This window comes from Taudactylus pleione, unplaced genomic scaffold (assembly GCF_031769625.1).
Source record: "Taudactylus pleione unplaced genomic scaffold, aTauple2 ptg000393l, whole genome shotgun sequence".
NCBI classification, from domain to species: Eukaryota; Metazoa; Chordata; class Amphibia; order Anura; family Myobatrachidae; genus Taudactylus; species Taudactylus pleione.
The window spans coordinates 7,751,650-7,771,824 of NW_028284794.1; the positions used below are offsets into that span (position 1 = coordinate 7,751,650).

The 20,175-nt window shown below is 42.4% G+C and overlaps 1 protein-coding gene across 1 annotated transcript in view; it reads left to right on the forward strand.

The window, feature by feature from the left end:
• Window positions 1–294: 294 nt before the first annotated feature.
• Window positions 295–20,175, forward strand: part of LOC148507443 (NXPE family member 3-like) — a 74,992-nt gene continuing 55,111 nt past the window's right edge. Inside the window, exons 1-2 of the mRNA XM_088446100.1 lie at window positions 295–375; window positions 3,401–3,916. Of these exons, the coding sequence (XP_088302226.1) occupies window positions 295–375; window positions 3,401–3,916 (597 nt within the window). The remainder of the gene's footprint in view (window positions 376–3,400; window positions 3,917–20,175) is intronic.

The following is a 20,175-nucleotide window of genomic DNA, read 5'->3' on the forward strand; positions in this document are numbered from 1 at the left end:
TTATCCAAAAACAGCTGAAAAAATTTAACTTTTCAACCAAAACAAATACAGAAACATATATATATATATATATATATATATATATACAGTGCTTAGAGGGTAAGGTATATGTCTTGGTTAGACATATAAAACTTTATGCGGATAGAACAGAAAAATTTATAAAATAATAAACACCAATAAAATACATGAAATATGTTAAAACACATTAGCACAACTATAACTTAATAAATCCCCAATTGGTCATAGGGAATGGCAACTATAGTAGTTTATAGGGACATAATAGTAATATGTGAAATGGAGTATTTGAACACTCCAAACAGTATATTAGTGGACCAGTATATTATCCAACATGGCACAGGCCTTGGAATTGAAAAAGTTAGTATCCAGCTATTTGAGGTTTTTTTACCAAGTTCCGTGTGGGGGAACATGGGGTGTCCTTTATCAATGAAATAACAACATCCCATAGATGGAATTTTTTCCAAATACAGTACCAGCGCTGGAGCTCCACAAACAGCAATTGAAGATGATAATTGTGTCCACAAATGTCCTCGGGATAAATCCCACTGCCAATGTAGTCACTGACGCGTTTCACTGTCCTCTCACACTGTCCTCTCACTCTGTCCTCTCACAGTGTGTTTGGTTTATGTAACATTTTGCTTTTATGCCAATCTCAATATGGCTGCTAATTAGCAGCTGTTCCAAATCATTATTCTATACACATAAACCACCACATAATATTTCCACATATCAGTGTTTGATAATGGTCGGCAAACCTGCTTCACTTCAAAATGGATAATACCCTACCCTCCAACATGTCCCCTTCCATCCGGTACAAAATGCTCTGCTCCTGGGCTTCCCACCTAATTAATGATTGCAGACACCTGTGTTGATTGCAGACACCTAGTTAATAGATGAGGCAGGTGTATCACCACAGGTAGCTGCAGTCATCAATTAAGAGAGAAATCCAGGAGCAGAGCATTTTGTACCGGATGGAAGGGGTCATGTTGGAGAGTCTGTAAAACCACAAATTTCTGCAAGTACATAATTATTTAATGAATCAGACCTGCATATCCCTTTATCATGTGACTTAAATACTGCTATGTAAAGCCTGCTATAATGGAAGAAACTTCAGATATAGCCACCTACAGTAAGTAAGCAATTTCAACATAGATAAGTAATATAAAAGTAGAAAATGGTTACAGTTAGTATGAAGTTCAAATATACAGTGATGTAAACATTAACCACATGATCCTACCGGAATGGAGAAGGCGGCCGCTGTATTGGTAGTGTATTTGTGCCGCCTGATCACAAGGTGCAAACAAAGGGCCTGATTCAGAACCGCTCGTAAGCGGCCGCTCGTTCATTCCGAGTGATGTTTGCACAACTGCGCATGCATACGGATCGTAATACGCATGCGCGAACCAGTCAGTGTGGCCGAAAATCGTTTGTTCGCTAAATAGCGAATGCCTGCTATTTTGAGTGACATGAGGAGGCGTATGTGGGTGGTAACAGGGGAAGGTACTTGAAAACGGGGAGTGGAGATCCGAACGCAGGCGTGCTTAAAGGTCAAACGGGCGTTTTATGGGTGCGCATAATTAATACTGCAGCGTCATTGACCGCGTCACTGGGTTATTTTATAGTCAGAACTGCTCGCAAGATTGCAGTAGGAAAAACCAACCACAAGAATAGCGAGCAGTTCATACGCTGGTCAATGTACTCGATTAATCTAAGAAATAGCGGACATGACGTAGGATGTGAGCAGCCAGGGGGCGTAGTTTTCCAAAAAACGACCACAAGTTTTGTTCGCTTGTTCAGACCTAGTGGCGTGAACAGACCGCAAAGAGCGAACGGTTCATTTGAATAGCCACCCCTTTTTTCTGAACGAGCTAGCACAAATAGCGTCTGGCTCTGAATCAGGCCCAAACACCATGTAATCATATGTTCTATGGGTCATGTGATATAAACACATCTTGGTGACTGGTAAAGATAGAGGGATTGGTATTCCAAGAAATTTCAAAGTGAAAATTATTTATAAGATCGTTAACCCTATGGTATGTATTGCATGTAAACAGATCCAAATTTCATGATTTATAGATTTTTTTTATCATTGTTTTATTGATTTCAATCGATATTAAGGAATCCAAAACCATATCTAAACCAAAACACTTGAGGGTGGTTTTGCCAAAACACAATGATCTATTAGAACCAAAACCAAAACAGGGGTTATCCGTGTACATGTCTTGTTTCTAATAATAAGTGCACCCTTATTATACAAATAAAATTTTTATATAGGACAACTATTCTTTTTTACTTTGTATTGTAAAAAACACACACAGATATCATCTATTTGTGTCCTTCCCTCCTTCTACTCCATACAGTATATAAAAAAGAATACATATATTAGTTGGATTGATGACTATCAATATATCTCCTAGGCCAGAGATTCCCAAACACGGCCCTCAAGGCTCCCCAACAGTTCAGGATTTTATAGATATCCATGGTTGAGCACAGGTGACTCAATTAGTACCTCAATTTGATGAATCCTCCTCTGCTCATCCATGGATATCTCTAATACCTGAACTGCTCGGGAGCCTTGAGGACCGCGTTTGGGAACCTCTGTCTTAGGCATATGCTATAAATATGGAGCCTGAAATCTCCTCCTTCTCTCAGTAAAAACATGATCAGATAAAATCAGAAGCAATAGTCATTCCAATACATATCAAACAATTCTATCAATATCAGAATAATACATATAATATAACCCCATATCCATATTTATATTACATTAAAAAAGACTGTCATATGAAATAATTTAATTTCATCGCTCACTGGCACCTGTTAAGTCCTATACTAACTTGATATTAATTTATATGTGTTTTTGTTTTTACACACATTTCTGATAATAATGAAAGTCATAATATAATTTTTTTGTTGTTGCAAAAAATACATATATAATAAATATATTATTTCGCTACTAAAATGTAATAATTGGTAAGTAGTATAGGACTTATGACATATTTAAATGCTATGGTTATTTTATCTTTATCAAATAAAGTGAAAATGTATTTCATGTTCTTGTAACCTTCAACTATTATGAAAACAATTCATGATAATTATTCTGTTTATATGTTAAAGCATAAATCAAACTTTGCTGGCAGTTCTATCAAAATATTAGATTTCAGGACAATGAATCTCCTCAGGAGCTCATTCTAAAGGAAGCAGCTACCCAATACAAAGAAGCCAGGGTACCCCTAATTTCCTCAAATGGCTCTTGTCACCAGAGAGGAATCTCAAGCTCATTTTTGAAGTGTACAGTGATTCAGTTTAGCTTGGTTTCTTCTACAATTGGCTTGTTTCATTGTTTCATATGACAAGTGTTTGTAATTTGTGATTTATTTAGGTAATTTACAGGGTCCTAACAGTGAATCCTGCGAAAAAGTACAAACCACCCTCCCCTAAGATGCACAGACGTCCCACGAATGCTCCTAACACCACGTCAGTCTCTCCCACAACTGTTGATTCCAAATTCAAAGAACTTTTAGGACTGATCGACTGGCCTGAGCCTCCATCCACTGTGACACTCTATAATCTATCCACCAGCCCCAGACAATGTGATTACCATCTGCTGAACGCACGGGACACATACAGGATTGGAGAGACATTGGAGGTGCTCATCACAGCTCGGGACCACAATGGTCGGCCAAAGGTATATGGTGGAGATTACTTCCGGGCCAAGCTGCACTCTCCGGCACTGAAGGCTGGAGTGACTGGACAAGTAAAGGACCATGGTAATGGCAGCTATCTGGCCACATTCCTCCTCCCATGGCCAGGGAAAGCAGAGGTACAAATCCGGCTCATTCACTCCAGTGAGGCTGTGGCTGTTTTGAAGAAGAAAAGGGATAGTCATCCAGAAAAGGTACAGTTACATAGCAGCCCTTAGTGTCATGTTGATATATGTGTACTATTTGTGAAATAAGGCAGGTTAAAATAGTAGACACCAACAGAATCCAGATACAGCAGGAAGATTTAGTACATAAGCAGGTGTTTGGATTATTGAAGTATAGTAGAGCTCACAATTACAAAAACAGTGGACCTGGATGGAGCATAGATGAGTGGGACATACAGAGGACCAAATAGTCATGTATAATGGTAGAATTGCAGGAATATGCAGGATATATGTAGGGTCTCTGGAGTAAAGTGGAACATGTCCATGTTCCATTATGGCACACTAAAACAGTGACTAGATGGCACAGTGCATGTGCAGGAGACTGAATGGCAGCCATCTTGATAAAGTGAAATGCTTCACTTATGAGGCAAGTATGGAGATAGAGCTGTAGCACACTCCACAATTCAACAACATCTTCACTTCAAGCTCTCTCCATGTTACTCAAATATTTTCAACAAATTTGAGGGTTATACAAACAAGAATCCATCCTTTCTCCACAAGATCTTGATTATTGTGACACTCAATGTTAATTGAGTCTTCATTGCCTCTTGATTATTTTTGGGTTCACAGAATGTGATATATGCAAACTCCTCATGATATCTTCTGTGGTTTTCCAGTATTTGATATTGTTCTATGGTTGGTTGTCCATGCTGGTAGCTTGAATTTCAGGTGTGTCTCCACTTGCTGGCATATCCAATAACACATACAGTACTTGTTGTGAATTTCCAACTCAAGCTTTGTTTTAAGTGGTGCTGTCTCTAGGAATATACTGTAAAATCTCTTGACTTGACAAGCCTTTTGGTCTTAGGATTCCAGAATCTATAACCTCCAAGCATGATGCATTTTATACACTTGGGAGCCAGGTTACGTCTTCTTTCTTTGAGAATGTGTTCATACCCAATACACACAAAAACCCACACAAAAACCATGCTTTTATTGGTGTATTGTCCTTTAAGGCAGATACTGCTCCTGCTGAAAAACACATTTGGACTAGCATCTTTTAACATAGATTGGGATCTCTGCACTAAGGTTTGATTTGCACATTAACTTAACACCATTCTGCTATGGCGTGTATGCAATGGTTAGTTGATGCTCAATGCCATGCTTCTTCAGAAAGATTTCCACAACTTTGTTCAGATATTCTTCCTCATTGACAGACCTGAAGACATTTAGTTTGTGACCTGTCTGAATTTGGGATGTGGTATAAGAGACAGACAGTAATTAGATAGACAATGTCTTGATAGACACCAGATGTTAGATAGTCAATAGTTAGACAGGGACAAAAGGTCAACAGGGATAAAAGTCAGACACACTACAGTTAGACATCTTAAAAGGTTGACAGGTACAAAAGGTCGACAGGGTCAACAGGGTCAATAGTTCACCAAGAAAATGGTCGACACAAAAATGGTCAACAATTTTATTTATTGTATTTTTAGCCCTAATCTTCACCCTAACCCTCCCCTTGGTGCCTAACCCTAACCATCTGGGTAAGTGCCTAATCTAACCATGGGGGTAAGGGCCTAACCCTCCAATAAGTGCCTAACCGTAAAACCATAAAAAACAAAAACAAAATTGTCAACCATTTCTGTGTTGACCATTTTCATGTCGAACTATTGACCCTTTTGACATTTTGTACCTGTTGATATTTTTACATGTCTAACTTTGGCATGTCTGACTGTTGTCCCTGTCGACCTTTTGTCCCTGTCTAACTATTGACTGTCTAATATCTTGTCTCTATCTAAACATCGTCTGTCTAATTGCTATCTATATATATAGTCCGGAACCCCTGAATTTGTGCTAATTTCTACTATTTTCTTATAGTCTGCAATCTTCGTCATGAAGTAAGAACAGTATTCCATTAATGGGGCACTCACATAGACAGTGACTTATAAAATATAACTTTTATTTTTACGGTAAAAGCAAATGATAAAACCATTAAGTTAAAAAAACGGAAATCTGAAATACATAGTATAATACTCAATGTTCCCTAGTTCCGGAAACTTAGCTATATATATATGCAGTAATTAATATTTAAAAAGTATTTTAAAAAATATTAACTGTGGTATATGTACGTACACAGGGAATTAATTGCCACATCAGTGGAATAATCCCCTCCTCCTAATGCCCTCTAAAGCAAAAGTCCCATTTCACCACTTTTAACAGACTCAGCTAAATCAAACATTAATTTGTTAGATGCTACTGCAACATGCTGAATCTCTATACAAGAACAGCACAGGAGTATCTTAGAATGAATTGTATCCAATAAAGTAACAGGTTAATAGTTTTAACAATGTTCACTAATACAATGTTGCTGTTTCATTCAGCTATAGCTAAAAATAGCCTGTGTGCTGCTAATTTGTCTCTTATGCTGTAATTAGATTGTGAGCAGTTCTTGCTAAACACAAAGGTCAGACCAATTATATTACAGCTCTCGTTGTGCCTTCCTGGTTAATATGTTACTTCAATGTGTTGTCTTACTGGGTGTATGATTAGTACTTCTTTTATACCTAAATTCCGTGTCTGACCCGGAGGTTGGAACAGGGGGCCTGATTCCGCTTTGGAATCTCACTCAACTGATCATCTTGGTGAAACCATGCTGCAGGTGTTGTAGATTTAAAATGTGCAGAGAGATTTATATTTGGGCAGGGCCATAGCTAAGGTAGTGCGGCCGGTGCCATCGCACAGGGTACCACAGGTCAGGGGGCACTGTTTCTGCCTGAAAAATGTCTGTTTATTATCATTCTCACTTGTAGCTTCCTCTTATTTCATCCCCAGCATCTCCTGGCCTCTCATATCTCTTCCCAGGCCCTTCCCCTTGAGGCCATTCTCCTTTTTTGGGTGCATTATGTCCCTTTGAAAAATGAGGGGGGTGCCAATGCTCTTTCTGTCACAGGGCACCAAAAAGTCTAGTTACGGCTCTGGATTTGGGAAGGAGTTGTCCAAACTGACATGTAAATTGTAGAGTAATAACAAAGCTGTGCAGTATTTGTAGGCTACATACAAAAGAAGCCAGTATTTACCCCACATGCAAAAAAATGTATGTATTTACACCCCTTGCATTGCAAAATGGTTTGTCCAGGTTCATAGTTAAGTGCTATTTCTCACTCTATTCGAAAAGCTGAATCAGGCCCAGGGTTCCAAACCGGATCAAACCCATAAATTAGATGGCGCCGACCCAGGATATTCCCGAGTCTGCACTGTTCACACCGGAGCCAGGTCTGCAGTGACCCAGCTCTTCTGGTGTGGAAGTGGATGCCAAGTGCTACTGAAGCAGCATGCGGCACCCTCCAGGTCATTGTGACCTGGATCGGGACGTTTACACTGCATGGTTTCACGGGTCATTCCCGTGTTATACCCTACAAGTTATCTTGGTTGGATTGCCGGGTCACTCGACCCGGGAATCCAAACCTGTCAACTTTTTGACCAAGGAGCTATCCGGGTTAACCCTTCAATAACCCGTGTTAAGCTCTGGTGTAAAAGGGGTATAAATAATATAATCTTTATAAACTCTCTCATGTGGTTAAATTATTCTTCAATGAACGGCCCTGCTGCACATTTTGGGCCATATTGAATTAGAGGTGAAAAGACCGATGTCGGACTTTTCGCCGTCATCGTAGCTTTTCCTGGGGATAAAGTATGGGGCGCGTGCCCGCGTATCCCTGTCAATTAGGAATTGGTGAAAACGGGACCCGATGGAAAGGTAAGTATCAAAAAGTCCTGTCACTTTTGGGGAAATCAGCCTATCACCCCCAAAAAGATGGTCTGACATGTGGGATCACTCTCGGTACCCCTGAATTGGCCTGCTAAAGGTATTTGGAGTTTTTAAACGGCTGCAGAAGGTGCTTTAAAGAAGTGGTGAAGAAAAAAGTTTAGCTTCATTTTTTTGAAAAAATAACTAGTCCCATCATATTTGGGGTACATGAAAATGGGTGCAAGCATATTTTAAGTACCTAAAGTTATTTAAAATTATTAAAAATCCACCTGCCGCAACCAAGCGCATTCTATAAAACACCTGCTGCATACCTATGGACCCCCGTGAGTCTATTTGGCTAGTTTTTTAGTTTGTCTCCAAACTTTTCTTTTTTCACCCCCAAAACGAAACCACTTTTTTTGGAGTGTCCTATCGAACTTTCAAAAAAAATTCTGACACAGATTACTTTAAGGGAACATTCCAGGGGGTGCAGGGTACATTTTTTAAGTCTGCACTACAAAACCCCAATTCTGCACTTTTTTTCGCCACTTATTCAGTGGTGAAAACTTATCGCCGGTTTCTGACAAAGACTTCGCACCTGCAAAAAGTCTTCGAAATTGAATATGGGGATAAGTGAAAATTGCGAAAATGACATCATCGGCAATAAATTATCACTGATAATGGACTTTTTGCTTCTAATTGAATACGGCCCATTGTGGTAAATGTGACAAGCAAGTTAGTAATAGCAATAGCTCTTCTAAATTATCATGCAAGTTCTCATGAATCGTGCGTGCGATCTGTGCCTAATGGTCACAGATTATCTTTATGCCACTTCTCTAGTCTATGACATACAGTATGGTGCATATGTCATAATTATCTCACATGCGCCCTCTGTGAATGACACAATCTCCAGCACCATCTGATAAACAATTACTGGGAATATTAGGATGTTAGTAGATACAATATAACATGTCTCATATCTTCTGGGTTATGTTCCCCTCTCACACATGCTTTTCATTAACAAGATGAATGTGTGATCTCCATATGTTATAATATAGACACAAAATAGATCAGTGCTATTTACTTAGTCCTGAAAGTTAAGCAGGCGAGTCCACTGTGTATCCAGCATCCACTTTAATATAGTAACAGCACACTAATCAATTATTCTCCCAATATAATAGGCACACCTTAAAAATGTCACACTGTAGCCTGCTACTATCTACATATGATCTGAGAGTTGAGATGATTTATAATATATCAGTCTATAGTTAGACTATTTCTGGCGGTATGTGGACAGAAAGTTCCCGTCACTGGCTCTCTCCTGCCAGAGCTCCTGGCTTCATAAAGAAGTTCAATTACATTATCCACACCGATATTACCACACAGCATTTGTGGACATTACTGCATTTATCAAAAAATAAACAATGAATTGCTAACTGCCTATTCAATAACTAGCTCAGCCAAGCAATGACACTAGGAAAAAATGTGGGCGCCCGTCAAACCTAGGTCTGTTTGACGTACGTCTTGCATCAGAAATGCTTTGTCAAAAGGAATAACCAGACCTCTGGGTAATCCTTCCTTTTTAAAGCTACTTAAATTTGACTCACTCCATTACATATATATATTACAGGATGTGCAGTCCAGAAATCTTTCCCATTCACTCCCCATTACATAAGGTTAGGGGTATAAATTAACCCCCCGTATACCCGATGACTGTGACTATAGATAATAAGGACTAGAAAACATTTTACATAGAAAGAAACCCCTTTCCTTTATCCCTTCTATTTAAATACGGTCTTATCATGATTATGAGAACAAAGGAACTCCCAAACCACAGAGAAGAACATATTGACATACTGATGGTGCTGGACATTGCTTTATTCACAGAGGGCACATGCAGCAGCGCAGTAACTTTATCCCTGGTGGCCGGAGGCAAGATAAATGTTGGCGTCCCCGCCACCACCCCTCAAATTAAAATTTACCATCCCTCCAGCACCTATGCCAGACCCAGCTGCTGCCGCCCCCCTACGCAGTTCCCATTATGCAGTGCCCCTTATGTTGTGCCCCTTATACAGTGACCACCTATGTAGTTGCCCCCAGTAATGGTCCCCCTATGCAGTGCCTCCAGTAGTGCCCTTTTATATTGTGCCCTCAGTAGTGGTCCCCCTATGCAGTGCCTCCAGTAGTGCCCTTTATACAGTGCCCTCAGTAGTGGTACCCCTATGCAGTGCCCCTTATACAGTGCCCTCAGTAGTGGTCTTCTTATGCAGTGCCCCCAGTAGTGGCCCTTCCTATGCAGTGCCCCCAGTAGTGCACCTTGGCTGCCTATGGCTGCAGTATCTCTCTGTCTAAACTATCTCCACAGTGTATTGCTAACTAGACCAAGTTCCTCAGCTTTGTGGTATTCATTGTTCGTTTGTGTTAGGAATTTTATTACTTGCCATTTTAGTGGATGGGTTTTGGGGGTTGATTGCAATAATTGCATACACATGTCAGCATTCGCTATTTAACTTTCATTGAGAGGCTGCTGGTGCATAATATTAAAAGTGCATAATTTTACAAGTGCACTGTATCCATATTTTGGCGTTATACCGGCGTTAAACCGAAGTCTAACAGAAGGAGACCACTCTAACCTCAGCCCATCCAAAAAACCTGACCATCTGGACAAGGTATAAACAAGATATGTAAATTCACAATCTCTTCTCTACAAGCAACTGCTGTCTGCTCAACTTGGACATTACTCACCGGACTCACTCTATGAACTTAACACTTTACTTGCTAATATTTGGGCTGGCTCTCTGATTTCACAAATATTTTACAGCATAATGTACTGTATCTGTGCCAATTTCAGTTTATCTCTACCTTAATTATTTGCCAAGCCTGTCATCTGTCTTCTAACACAGTTTACTTTAATAATCCATTTCTTCCCCACTAAATCTCCATTTTTCCTTCCCTCAATTATAACCTTTTATCAATACACATACACCTTCTTCCACTGTACTTTTACTTGATTCTCTGCAAATCTCCTCCACTTTCTCTTACATATATATTCTGTTCCTACATCTAGATTTCCTCCCCAAACTCTACCCAGCCACACCATGACAATGTTTTCATCCAATTCCTCCTCCACTCAGTGTATACTCGTTCCACTGCTTTGCCCCCTTCTTCCACCTTTATCATTTCCCCCTTATCTCCTCCACCTCCTCCTTCCTTTATCTCCCATCCTCTGTCTGCCTTCCTCCCTCTCCTCTCCCATTACTCAACATTTGTTCTCTTCTACCCCACCTGGGTCCTACTACCCCACCGCTAATCCTTCTTCCAAGCCTCCTCTCCATGCCATGCCACCCCACCTCCACCCACATCTCATTAAACTCCCTCCCTGCCCACCACCTCCAGGTTCCCTTCCCAACACTGGTGCCCGCACAATCTCTCCACTACATTCATCTCAGTCAGCCAAATTAATCTCACCTTCTCGTCACAGCAACCCTGGTAATCTCATTCACATCTCTCCCATAAACACTGCCCCTCTATCTTGTGCCCTCTGGAATGCAAGATCAGTCTGTAATAAACTGGTTCCCACCCATGACCTTTTCATTTCCAAAAACTTGCATCTCCTAGCCATTACTGAAACCTGGATATCACCCCCTTACACCACTTCCCCAGGTTACTCCTACCAAATCCTACCCTCTGAACCATCCCTTACATTCTCTACATTTGAGGTTCATGCTATACACCTCTTCCAACCAGTAAACCTGCGAGTAGCTGTCATTTACCGTCCCCCTGGCCCTCCCTCTAAGTTCATTGACAACTTTGCTTCCTGGCTCCCACACTTTCTCTCCTCTGACCTCCCCTCCATTATCCTTGGTGACTTCACTATTCCAATTGATATCCCCACAGAATCCTCTCCCTCCAAACTCCTTACCCTCACATCTTCAATTGCTCTCTCACAATGGACCTCCTCACCCTCACATGTGAGTGGGAACTCACTCGATTTAGTCTTCACTCACCGCTGTAATATTTCTAATTATTCCAACTCCCCATTCCCCCTCTCTGATCATCACCTTCTTTCTTTTAACCTCTCCCTCCTCTACCTCAGAAGGCCACCATCACTAAACGTAACATTGAGGCTATCAATGCTGTTTCTTTATCTTCCCTGCTTGACTCGCTTCTCTCCCTATCCTCTCTCTCTCTCCTGCCCTGAACAAGCTGCTTCCCTATACAATGCCTCCCTTACTTCTGCTCTGGACTCTTGCACCGGCAATCACTACTCACCCTCGCAGATCCACACTACAACCCTGGCATTCCAAATGCACCAGATATCTGCAAAGGTGTTCAAGAACTGCCGAGCGACAGTGGAGAAGATCACGCTCTAAGGCAGATTTTCTCCACTTCAAATTTATGCTCTCATCCTACATTGATGCCCTTTCCCTATCTAAACAGTCCTATTTCAAGAACCTCATTTCCTCCCAGTCCACAAATCCCCAGCGTCTCTTCACCACCTTCAACTCCCTCCTCTGTCCACCCCCTCCCCGCCTCCCCTCTTCACTCACTACCATTGACTTTGCTACCTACTTTACATCCAAAATCGATTTCATATGTCAGGACATCACATCCCACCAGTCCCCCTTCTCTACACCTCCTTCTTTCCCTGATCACCCATCTCCATCCATTTCACCGACTCTGACATCCTTCTCCCCTGTATCTGGAGAGGAAGTCATGGCTCTCATCCAGTCCTCCCCCCTTTCTACTTCCCACCCTTGACCCTATCCCTTCCGTTACCTCTCTCCTTGTGCCTGTTCCCATCTTGCCCACCTCCTCAATCTCTCCCTCTCATCTGGCACTGTCCCTTCTGCATTCAAACATGTGATAGTCTCCCCCATTCTTAAAAACCTACCCTTGATCCCAACACTCTCTCCAATTACCGTCCCATCTCTATCCTTCCTTTTGCCTCCAAGCTCCTTGAGCGTGTTGTTTACAAACGCCTTACCACCTTTCTATCCTCCCACTCCCTCCTTGATCCTTTTCAGTCTGGTTTCCATTCTCTCCACTCCACTGAAACTGCCCTCATAAAAGTCAGCAATAACCTCCTTGCTGCCAAATCCAAGGGCCACTACTCTCTGCTTATTCTCCTTGACCTCTCTGCTGCATTTGACACTGTTGACCACCCACTCTTGCTGCAAATCCTTCACTCGCTTGGTTTACATGACACTGCTCTCTCCTGGCTGTCGTCCTACCTTTCAGACCGGTCCTTCTCTGTCTCTTCTCATGTCTCCTTTTCCCCACCACAGCCCCTTACAGTAGGTGTTCCCCAAGGTTCCGTTCTTGGACCTCTACTATTCTCCCTCTATATGTCCTCTCTAGGTGAACTCAACAGCTCTTTTGACCTCCATTATCACCTCTATGCTGATGATACTCAGATCTACCTTTCCTCCCCTGACCTCTCCCCCTCTCTCCTCACTCGTATCTCCAATGGTCTCTCTGCTATTTCTTCCTGGAAGTCCCTGCGATTTCTTAAAATTAATATGTCTAAAACTGAGCTGATCATTTTTCCACCCTCGAACATAACCTCACTTCCCACTATTTCTTTAACAATTGATGGCACAACTATCTCTTCTAGCCCCAAGGTGCGCTGTCTTGGAGTTATCATGGACTCCTCCCTCTCCTACAAACCACATATCCAGAGCCTCTCACAGTCCTATCGCTTCCATCTCAAAATTATTTCCAAGATTAGACCCTTTCTCACCCAAGATTCCACCAAAACCCTCATACACTCGCTGGTCATATCCAGATTGGACTACTGTAACCTTCTCCTATCTGGCCTCCCCAACTCCCATCTCTCTCCTCTCCAGTCTGTCCTCAATGCTGCTGCTCTACTCATCTTCCTCTCCAAGTGTTCTACATCTGCCTCCCCTCTCCTACATGCCCTCCACTGGCTCCCCTTCCCTTTTAGAACCCAATTCAAGGTTCTCACACTTGCTTACAAAGCCCTCACCCATTCCTCTCCCATTTACATCTCTGACCTCATCTCCCTCCACTCTCCTGGCCGCCTCCTTCGCTCAACCAATGCATTCCACCTCTCATGCCAACTGATTACTTCCTCCCACTCCCGCCTCCAAGATTTTGCCCATGCTGCTCCAGACCTTTGGAACTCTCTCCCTCTCCCTATCAGACTCACCTCCTCTTTACAATCCTTCAAACGGGCTCTCAAGACCCACTACTTCATCAAAGCCTTCCAGCTCCCATCCTAACTTGCTGCAACATGCTCCTTCCTCCGTTTACCCCATCTATGTCACACCTGTTTGTCTGCCCCTCCCCTTTAGAATGTAAGCTCTTATGAGCAGGGCCTCTACCCTCTTGTGCTTCTCCTTACTTTACTTTCACCTACTTCATACCCCTCCACCATGCCACCTAACACGTGGTTGCTTACGCTCTGTTGCATATCTAGGTATTATGGTCACTTATGTATCAATGTATATTATCCATGTCCTTGTCCTATTTTTTACTGTAAGTCTGTTGTCAAATTATTTGTTTATGTACTTTGTAAGGCATTGCGGAACACTTGTGGCGCCATATAAATAAACAATAATAATAATAATAATATGGGTGTCTGTCATACATAGGTCTGTTAGTATTCAAGCTCTAGAAGGAATGAATGTAACACCACAGCCACCAGACACACATGCACCTGCACAGCTACACACCCTCCCAAATCCTGCACCACCACAGCCCTACCCCACTTATCACATACAACCACAAAACCCATACTATCCATATTACCCATACTATCCATATTACCCTCAAAATCCTTATCCACACCCACAATCTTTCTCTACCACTTAACCCACACAGCAACCCTTTCACCCACCCCACTCACGAAGGTGCTTTAACTGCAACCAAGTGGGACATATAAGTAGGAACTGTAAGGTGAAGACTGTAGGACCCCCTAACCAGTCACCAGCTCCAATTGTGGCCTTAAATGCTGTATTGGAGAGTAAGAGTCAATGCTAGAGGTCACCCCTGTAGTCTACAGATAGTCAGGTTAACGGGAAATATTAGGGAAGAACCGGTGATGATGGTTGATGTAGCTGGTACTAAACATCCTTTTCTTGTAGACACAGGGGCAACCAGATCAGTGATAAAATCTCCAGCTAATTTACAGGTGACCTGCGAGACAGTACTAGTAATGGGTGTAATGGGTAAAGTGCGACATTATCCTTTAACCAAATTCACAGAGGTTACTATCAGGCCATTGCATGCCAGGCATTCTTTTCTCCTGGCAACAGCGGGTCCTACTAACCTACTGGGAAGGGATTTGTTATGTAAGATGGGATGTGTCATATATTGTACCCCTGATGGTAAATTTCTAGATATCCCAGAGAGAGTTGCGCCCGAGGTGAGGGATATGTTGGACACTCCCCAAACGATAATGTATCACTCTACTGGTTCAGGTAAAAATCCATCTCAGGTAGATCAAATGTTATACCAAATTCCAGATTCACTTTGGACCAAAGATGGACAGGACACTGGATTAATGGCAAATGTAGCTACCATAATGGTAAATCCAAAAAGCGGTAGGCAAGCTCCAAAAATTCCCCAGTACCCATTAAAACAGGAGGTAGAGATAGGGGTTTATCCCATAATTGAACGGTTATTACAGCAGGGAATTTTAGTCCGTACAGCAAGTGTAGCCAACAGTCCCATCTTTCCTGTGAAGAAAAGTGGTGGGATGAGTTATAGGCTGGTACAAGACCTTATAGGGGTTAATAAGGTAGTAGAGAGCCAATTTCCCGTAGTGCCAAATCCAGCTGTCATTCTTATGCAGATCCCACCAAATGCAACCCATTTCACTGTCATTGACCACTGTTCTGCTTTCTTCTCTGTACCTCTTCATCCTGACTGTCAGTACCTATTTGATTTTACATACAGGGGTGTACAATACATATGGACATGATTTCCCCAGGGCTTCATAGACATCCCCAGTATCTTCTCCCAGGCCTTACACAACTGTTTACAATCTTTTCAACCTGCCAATGGATTTGTTCTAATACAATATGTGGATGATTTATTGTTATTTTCTGATTCATTTATGTCATGTTTAAATGATACTAAACTTTTATTGCTTCATCTCTCGCAAACAGGACACAAGGTTGCTAAGGACAAACTACAGCCATGCCAGTCCAGGGTTAAATACTTGGGGTATTGCCTAACCCAGGGGTTATGACATCTGACAAATGACAGAATCCAAGCCATACAGACCATGACACTGCCGCAGAACCAACAGCAAATTCATACCTTCTTGGGAATGTGTGGATACTGCAGAATGTGGATCCCAGGTTTTTTTATTTTGGCCTTGCCATTACAGGACTTAGGGCCTCATTCAGAGGCGGTCGGAGGATGCAAGCTGTCGCTCAGAAACTGGGCGGCCACTTGCATCCTGACTGCCCGCCTCTGTTCCATTCGTTAGGCTGTGGGTTTACACCCACAGCTCTAACAACCACTAGGGTGATGGTCGCGATGGTCAGAGACCATCACGACCATCGGGGCTTACGACGAGACCCTAGGGTAGGGTCTCACTTGTCCTAAGCCCCGGAGAACTTCTGGTTCTGTCAGAGCCGGAAGCTCTCCACTGACATCACTAGTGATGTCAGTGGGGCCTCCCCCAAATGGTAGGCATTCCCATGGGAATGCCTCCATTTGGGCTGCCACCCCCAGGCCCGCCTTCCAAACGGGGCGAGCTGTCAATCAACATCGACAGCTTGCCCCCTTTGGAAAGAGACCCACTACGACCGGCACTGTCGGTCGTAGTGGGTCTCACGCATGCGCACAAAGGAGCCAGCTCCCTCATGCGCATGCATACTTGACAAACATCAAGGCGGCCATGCGGTCATAGACCGTACGGCCACTTCTGAATGAAGGCCTTAGTCTCTTCCTCAAAGCCTGATCATTTCATACACACAGAGGAATCAGAGCAGGCTTTCCTTAACCTTAAGGATAGTCTGACAAGAGCACCTGCATTGGGAATACCTGATTATGAAAAACCTTTTGATTTGTATTGTACGGAAGCTGATTGTTGTGCAGCAGGTGTCCTCACACAAAAACATGGTGATGCCAGTAGGCCCGTAGCATACTACAGTGCGCAATTGGACACTGTGGCAAAATCACACCCAACGTGTTTAAGAAGTGTAGCTGCAACTGCTCTATTGGTCAGTAAGAGTGAGGATGTGGTATTAGGCAATGATATGATTGTCTATACTACCCATGCTGTTTCTGCTTTGCTAAAACTCTGCCCAAACCAGACATGTCTCCTCAGCTAGGTTCACAAAATAGAACTAGCCCTAATAGCAACTGCAAACATCACCATCAAAAGGTGCAGTACGGTAAACCCAGCAACGTATTTACCATATGTGCAACGTGATGTACAAAGGGTGGAGAGAGGTGAGTCACTGGCGAAAGGTGAGCTCTGCAGGTATATTGATGCACATGATTGTATGGAATATCTGAATCAGACCTTTACTGCAAGACCTGACATACGGGATACACCTTTAGAAAATGTAGATGTGACATTTTACACAGATGGGAGTTGTCATAGACAAACTTACACTGGAGAGTTTTGTACAGGTTATGCTGTGGTAAATGACGAAGGTGTCATAGAGGCAGAGCCTTTAGGACCACCACACTCAGCCCAAGTGGCGGAGCTGGTGGCATTAAGGAGAGCGTGTGAATTAGCAGAAGGTAAATCTGCTAATATCTACACTGACTCTAGGTACCCCTTCAGGGTGGTACATGATTTTGGGGCTCTATGGAATCTGAGATATTTTATGACAGTAGCAGGCACACCAATCGCACATTCCAGACATATAAAAGGACTACTGACAGCAATACAATCGCATAAGACAGTGGTGGTAATTAAGTGTAAAGCCCATACATAAAGGATGATCCGGTGTCACTGGGCAACAAAAGGGCAGACAAAGCTGCCAAATAGGCAGCAGGGTTAAAAGTAAATGTGCCAATTAACCAAATGATGTTTCAAACGATTGACATGCTGAAATTAATTGAGATGCAAAATTTGTGTTCCATCCAGGAAAAGGCAACCTGGAGGTCCAAGGGATGTGGGCAAAAGTCTTCTGGACTCTGGAGAGAAGGACAAGGTAAGCCAGTGGCTCCCAAAGCGTACTACCCAAGCCTGGCTGAGGCAGCACACGGTCTGACTCACTTGGGAAAGCAAGGTATGTGAAAATTGGTGAGAGCATACTGGTGTGCAGCAGGTTTTTATTCTCAAGTGGAAAAGAAAGCAATGTCCTGTCTGACCTGCTTGAGGAAAAACATTGGGAAAACGATCCCTACCGAACCATCCCACATTCCTCCAACTGACGGACCTTTTCAGGTAATAAAAATTGATTTCATCCAATAACCACCTTGCAGGAATCTCTAGTATGTATTGGTGTGCACTGATGTGTTTTCTAACTGGGTTGAGGCATACCCAGCTGCCACTAATACTGCTGTGTTTACTGCCAAGAAAATTGTTCAGGAATTTGTATGCAGATATGGTATCCCTAGAATTATTGAAAGTTATAGGGGTACTCATTTCACAGGTGATGTCTTCCAAAACATGTGTAAATTGATGGGTATTAATAGTAGACTTCACACCCCCTACCGACTGCAAATCAGTGCCCCCTACCGACTGCAAATCAGGAGAGGATGAACGATACTATTAAAAACAAATTAAGAAAAATCATGGCGGAAACTGGACTGGGTTGGCCAGAAGCTTTACCACTTTTCCTCCACAGTATCAGGACCACTCCTAGACCCCCTCTCAGTCTGCCCCCCTTTGAAATATTGTTTGGTAGACAATCTCATTTGATTATAAGTTTGCAGGAAGATTTGAAAAGTAATAACGAGGTAACTGTAAGGTATCTTATAACAATGAGTAAACAGTTGAAACAGCAACAGAAGAAACTGAAATTGTTGTCACATGATATGCCTGAAACAAACTGTCATGATGTTGAACCTGGAGAATTTGTTATGATCAGAAATTTCTTGCGCTCAGGTTGTTTGACAGATTGATGGGAAGGTCCACATCAGATGTTGCTGATGAGTATAACTTCATTGAAGGTGGTGGAGAGAGATACCTGGGTCCATTCCACTCACTGTAAGAAGGTCAACCAACCAGTGGAAAAACAAGGCGGAATCGAGACAGATAACATAGACCTGTCAAGTTGCAAGTCTGTTCCGGGAAGGTTAAAGGTTACAGTGAGATACCTGTGCTAAAGAAATTTGTAGATCAGTGTTTTCAGCAATGGATTGGTCTGCTGTGGTTATCTTTGTGTTTTCTCCCAGAGTCCTCATTATCTCGGGTTTTTTCAGGATATCTGGTTTCTGTGATGGAGGACAGAGGACGGAGAGGGTAGTTGATGTTGATATCAATGGAGTAGAGTTGGGAGAAGGAGTGCTAAACCAACCGGGGGAGTACCTGACCAAACCCAGTACAAACTCGGAGACAGTGTGAAGGTCTATTGTCTGAGGATTATTGTATGTGTGAGTTCTGTGGGTCCATAGTCAATGAGAGATGCATCCAACAGTGCCAAGTATAACCAGTATTGGGGTGGGTATCCTTTAGAGGATTATCATACCATGGTGAGCAAAGTTTTAAACCAAACCGACTGTTGGGTGTGCTCTCACGTGCCCCAAGGACAGCATAATGTAGGATTAGTGCCATTTCCATTAAATATCTCTGAGATTTTAGAATTACAAAAAGGGAAGACACTGGATGGAAAATTTCTTAACACCAAACCACCCTATTTTAAACTCCACCAGTACCAGGTAGATAAAACACTTTTGTGTTTGAACATCACCAACTCCAATGACCCAGGAAGTTGGGAGGTGACGGGGAATAACCAGACAATGACCTTCTCACTAAGAGCTGATCATGAGCCTATGAATTATGAACTGTTACCCACAAACAGGTCAGGTGGGAGACACTTCCGGTATAAATATACATTAAGTTCCACCTAAGAAATGGTTGGTAGGGTACCGGAAGGGTATTGTGCCAAGATATTACAACCAGAAACTTGCATGAGTCAAATGGGAGAACCTGAAATAGGATCACTTGCTAGGGAAATTTGTGTGACTATAATGATGTTTACTATTCCTTATGTTCTCCCCGATGATGCATATTTTATATGTGGAAGGAAAGCATATAAGTGGCTCTCTACGAAGGTTTGTGTTATCTGGGAAGAGTACTTCCAGAGGTTATGACCCTTACACATGGTGAAATGCTTGGTATTCATAAAAACACACCATCACCATATCTTCACACACAGTATGAACATAGAGACAAAAGAAATATGATACCTGGTGATGTACATAAAGCCACACAGTTAATTAGTGAGACAACCGGCTGTCAAATTTTGGTAGCATTGGATCCCACCAAGATCGCTCGGGGTACCCTAAATTTTAGATATATCCAAGATCTTGCCAAATTAATAGATAATATCACTGAGATGTATAATGACACATTTAACAGCTGTCACTGGAGGGT